The 5,620-nt window shown below is 36.3% G+C and overlaps 1 protein-coding gene across 4 annotated transcripts; it reads right to left on the bottom strand.

Annotated features, from left to right (window-relative positions):
- Positions 1–1,167: 1,167 nt before the first annotated feature.
- On the bottom strand, positions 1,168–5,293 carry nat8l2 (N-acetyltransferase 8-like 2). 4 transcript variants are annotated; one of them, XM_038293202.1, is made up of 2 exons: positions 5,183–5,293; positions 1,168–2,269 (listed from the first exon to the last, which is right to left on the bottom strand). In XM_038293202.1, the coding sequence occupies exon 2, from the start codon at positions 2,257–2,259 to the stop codon at positions 1,588–1,590; it is 672 nt and encodes a 223-aa protein (XP_038149130.1). In that variant the 5' UTR covers positions 2,260–2,269; positions 5,183–5,293; the 3' UTR covers positions 1,168–1,587. The 4 variants fall into 4 exon arrangements, with proteins under 4 accessions (XP_038149130.1, XP_038149132.1, XP_038149129.1 ...); XM_038293204.1 differs by lacking the exon at positions 5,183–5,293 and adding an exon at positions 4,926–5,129; XM_038293201.1 differs by lacking the exon at positions 5,183–5,293 and adding an exon at positions 4,952–5,129.
- Between the last annotated feature and the right edge of the window lie 327 nt (positions 5,294–5,620).

Here is a 5,620-nt window from a genome sequence, read left to right as displayed (position 1 = left end):
AGTTTTTAGGTTTTGCTAACATCATAATGTGGTTTATTTTAATGACAACAACTTTCTATTTTTGGAAAAAAATAGTTTTCCACCTACTCCTCCTTGCCTTCTTTTCTTTATTAACCCTCCCAGCTTTTTACTTCAGCGTTAAGAAGTAAAATCATTTGTCTGACCAGAACATTGTCAGACAGACTGTATCTGTTCTCCATCTCAATGATTAATACATGCTATTTGAATGAGGATCTCCAATCTTGTTATTTAATCATTTCTGACCAAATGATATTTATAACTGCCCATCCCTACCCCAGAGAACCTTCATGTCAAATTCTCCAAAAACACAAATTTGATATAAAAACTTATTAAAATCTTTAGAATCAATGTTTAATTTTCTGAAATGTGTCTCTTATTTAAAGAAAAACTCACATGACTTATCACAAGCAGCTCCAACTGTTAATAAAAGGGATGTCCTGGTCCGACATCTGATATCAAACCGATATCAGCCAAAAAAACTAATTTAAAATCTCCGATATTTGCATGCTGATAGAAACACCGTACTTCTGATTAACTTTTGTGAATAATAATAAATGGTTCGGTTGTTTTACCTATTTTGTCTATTATTCTCTGTTTGAGTAATGTCACTTGATCAAGGCTTTTCTAATGTTTTACTTTACAACATAAGTAATAAAAGTAAATAACGATTTGTGCTTATAATAGCATCAGTCAATATTGCTCAAAGCTGAAACATCGGAAACTTGTCAGAAATGGAATGACGCTAGTTGCTAAGATTAAAACCAAGTGGTGCAACCCTTTTAATATCTTCTTTTTTTAATAACTTGCATGGAATTGTTTGCTGAATTAAATTTTAATTGAGCAATAATTTCAAAGGAACGTTATAAACTTTAGTTTCGGGGCGGAACAGGTAGAGCGACCAATGTTGAATGGAGGTGTTTAATTGAATTGATTGCAAGTATTTCTGACATTATTAAAATAATGTTAACAAAAAAAAGAAGCATTAATTCATATAAAAATGCACCATCTTTATTTTGTGGAGAAAAAAAAATGTCAAAGAAACAATCACAGGAACATTTAAAAATCAAATTTTCAATAGGTGGAGTGAAATAAACTCTTAGGATTGTTATGGCTTAATCATTTAAGTGTTTACATAATGACTTTAACTGATAACAAGAACTTATACTTTTATTTAATCTGAAATAACCATCTGTAATCATTACAATAGTATTCGCCAACATGATAAACATCTATGAACGAAAACATGACATGGATGCATCAACAGACTAAAAAATGATTTAAAAAATCCTCTCCTTTATGTAAAACAAAATGCAAAAAACACTTATTTTCTCCACACAGATACAGTTTTTGTGTCCAATATTGGAATTGTATCTCCTCACACCCCAAAATATTAACTACTGTTATGATTTTCCTTTCGATCACAGTGTCATACAGTCCTGTTTTACCATTGGGCCCCTGATCAACCAAAATCCTGTTGTTAGGGCTTAGCGTAAAGAGTGTTTAATGCTAAAAAGTCAACAAATAAAACAGCTGAGTTCAAGAGATATAAAGGCACAAAATGGAGCTTCATAATTTCTTTTCCATTTTCAAAATTTCGACTTGGACCAAGGAAAGCAGACACGAAGGTATGTGTGCATCTTTGTGTGAGAAGAAAACTTTAAAGCCCAGCTTCTTGTACAGAGTCACAGCAGCCACCTGGGTGGAGCTGGTCTCCAGCAATACTTTGGAGAAGCCTCGCTCCTTACAGAAATCAATCACAATCTGAGTCATCCTGCGGCCCAGTCCCATCCCTCTGCACTTTGGTGAGATACTCATTCTGAACATTTCACCATATTTCTCATTCCCATTCGCTATACACTTCGCAGCCACCATCCCTATAACCTGTGCCGCTCCATCGACCTCCGCCTCTGCCACCCAGAAACAGTCATCTGGTCCGCTTAGGTAGTTCCCGACGATGTCTTGCATGTCTGTCTGGAGTCTCTTGGTGATATACCCAGCATATACATGATGGCAGCAGCAGTAGATGAATATCACCCAGGCTGCTAGCAGCAGCAAAGCTATAATCAAAGAGCCAAGGAGGTAACTAACCAACCCTATAGACAGGGTGATAGTGAAGCACAGAGGGCTGGTCATAGCATTCTGAAAACATGGGCCGATGTGCTCCATGAGGCCAGCGCTGAACAAGCGCCGCACTGTGTCTTTATCTGACGGACGGTACCGGCGGATCAAAGGCTGCATGATCAGGGAACTAAAGGAAACAGAAAAGAGAAGTATGACACAGTTACACATTTTACCAGCGAAAGCAGCCGTTTTAGAATATTAACCCTTCACTTCCAAAGTTTTATCAAAAAATGATGTATATTTTTAACACATTGCAACAGTTTTCTGTTAAATAGTGATGCCTTTAAAGGGTATTTTAAATATGAGTACACTTGACCTTTTTTTGTAAAATCTGGAAAGAAAATAAGCAGGAAATTATATAATTCATTAAAACATTTGGTCATGCTATTGTCTGTTATACGAAAAGTGAAAAAAAAAAAGATAAGTAAATAAGGCCTTGAAGCAGCACGAGGAGGAGGAGGTGCCAACACACTACTGAGACTTATTTTGTATTTACACCAGGAAAGATATTTGATCAACTTGTTTGATCTTAAAAAAAAAAAAAAGAAAACTTGATGTTTTCTGCTTGTTTTGTTTTACCTTTATGCTGTTCTTTTTGTAAGTGAGCTATAATTTATAGCAAAGCCTAACATGTTACGATTGTTGCTCTCACTGGACAGAAATAACTCAGATGAGACAGAGCACATGCTGGAGGAAAACTTACATGTTCTTTTATGCAGCACCTATCTTTGGCACATTTCCGCTTTTATTAGAGATGCAAAATTACAGAGAGAGCGAAGAGCAGCTAATTCTGTGCAGATGTTTTATTGCTAATTTGGAAACACTATCGAAGAATACAGCAGGAGACTCGCTGCACGCGGGCAGAAGTCGATCAGAAAAAAGATCAGGAATGATTTCAGCATGATGTTTACTGCTATGATGGCTTGTAAAGTCCAAACATAAGTTTAACTCTGTAATTGGGTCGGATCGAGGCCTGTTCATTTTTAGACCAGGAGCGAACCGCACCAGGGAAGCAGAAAATCGCTCCAAAACACGACTCACTTAAATGTATTCACACCTGCAGATAAGTCTGTACCAAGGAGAGTAAATGAACTCTGGTCTGTTTAAGCCAGTATTTGTGTGAGTAATTCCAGTTAATAAGGACCAGTATCATGCAACTTCTAGATTAGATCCAACTCATCTAAATCAAATGTCATGACCTCATCAGTATGCAGTCAACTCAACTTCATAGTCCTCTCAATCATCCATTTACTTGATTTAAATGTGTTGGACCAAGGACACATATAGTTGCAGGAAACCCTGATTTAAGCAGATGAAACCTAACAGCTTTGAATACACTTAGATTAAACTTCAATTTCTCCAAACTTCAATCTGTTAAAGATGTATGCACCCTGATCTCTCTGGTTCTTTTCCCTGAAAAGAGATCACTCGGGACAAAACCTTTAAATAACACTTCATAACTTATATGTATTAAATAACCAGGAGACATGACAACAGATTCTGATAGAATTGTAATTTTACTCAGATCAGAGAAATTTCTTAGAATGTACAGAAGGCAGCTGCTCACCTCTGGGCTCACTTCTCAGGAAGTGGCTCCGATTAACAATTAAAAAGGCATTTATATACACCTCCAGAGTGACACATCATCATATTTTACATCATGCACATTAGCAGATGATTAGACATCCAAGGCTCCAGCCTTATAAAAATATTACACTTAGCTGAAGGACTCTGCTCTCATTCCATTTCCAAATCTTTGCCACATACAACTGATTATTATATATCTAGACAGAGGAACTGTTCTAATCAGTTCAGACATGCAACAGGCAGCCAATTCCAAGCTCTAATAAACTCACACATCTTCATTGATAATTGACCTAACAAATCATCTAAGCAAATCACAATCACTGCCGCTCAACCCACAGATGCCTTTTCCATACCTTGGCACCATGAATAGTAAAACTGGCAAGCCTTTCAACTACACAGTAATAACCAGCCTAAAAGCATCACAACAAAAATAATCCTCTTCTCAAGCAATAAATGACAATATATTCTGGTTTACTTGTACATAGCCAGATTACCTCCACCTAAATGTATAAAACAGATTTGACAATCCTAATCTAACTATTGTATCTAACTATTGTAAAGATTACAGGGTCATTTAGGATTTTATTTATTTTATTTAATACACTTTATTAGTTTTCTCTTTTGTATTAAGGTGTCTTTAGAAGCAGTCCTCTTGGATTCTTCTTTGGAGACTTTTTTTAACGTCAGACAATAAAAGTTCACAATCAGATGATCATTTACAGCACTTTTAGTGACATTAATTGTTATGTGATCTCTAGCAGCTCTGCTAGGTAACATCGTTGCTAGCACTGCAGCCTTTAAGCAAAGCTAAACAGAACCAGGCTGTGCAGGAGATAACTCATTAGAGCCAATAATAGTGTTGCCATAGGGAGGAGAATATAATATATAAATAAAATAGAGTCACAGTGGCCTAAGTATACCATACAATCATGAAAGAAATGGCTTAAAAGGCTAAAAGTTCTGTTCAAGCTAGCCTGAGCTGGGCTGTTTATTTAGCTAGCAGGTTAACGAAAATATTAATCGGATTAATCAGGTTTTTGTTTAAAAAAAAAAAGACGATATAACATTGATTCGGACTGTAGAACAACGTGAAAAACAGTTTTTCCCCCCCTTTTCCATCTAGCTAATAGTCTGGATATTTATGTGTTGGCTAACAGGCGTAACAGGATACAACTTCGTTAAAAAGTTTAATTTACCACAAAACAATTCCTGCGCACCTTACTGTATAAAGTATCTCCTCTAAACTCCTTCAGATGATCGAAGATCAAAGCTGGTGTCCGACCGGTGGTTTTAAACCTTTGCAGAAACCCTTTGAACTCATCTTTAGGTTCAGTGTTAACCTTTAAACAGTCTAGTTACACCAACCATAAAATTCATTGCTATAACAGTCTGGTCAAAGTACATCCATTCAGAACCACTAAAGTTTTTCACCTTTAAATCTGAATCTTCTCACCTGAAGTTGAAGCTTTGAAGAAAAAGAAGAAAAAAAAATAAAATGCTGGGATGTACTAACTCTGGGTTGATTGGTTATTATTTAAGATTTAAAGCAAAAAAAAAAAAAAAATTAGCTGTTAAGAAAGAGGTACATGCAAAAAGCAGAAAAAGATAAAAAAATAAAAAAAATCACATCTGCGCTGCAGCTTGAAGACTGCTACCAGGGGCAGATCAGCGTTTAACGCGGCCCAGGGCAAAATCTGTTGGGGCCTCTTTCTTTTAATCAAAGGTGTAACCTTGTGATGAAAGTTGGTGGGGACACTCTAAGGGGGGCGGATTTTCCTACAGTTACCCCACCCGGACGCCTTCACTAGGTTTTTGTGTTTTCCAAAAATGAGCTCAAACATATACAGGTGCTGGTCATAAAATTAGAATATCATGAAAAAGTAGATTGATT

This window comes from Cyprinodon tularosa, unplaced genomic scaffold (genome assembly GCF_016077235.1).
Source record: "Cyprinodon tularosa strain WSP-4 unplaced genomic scaffold, ASM1607723v1 ctg322, whole genome shotgun sequence".
Taxonomy (NCBI): domain Eukaryota; kingdom Metazoa; phylum Chordata; class Actinopteri; order Cyprinodontiformes; family Cyprinodontidae; genus Cyprinodon; species Cyprinodon tularosa.
This window is presented reverse-complemented; position numbering and strand designations above follow the sequence as displayed.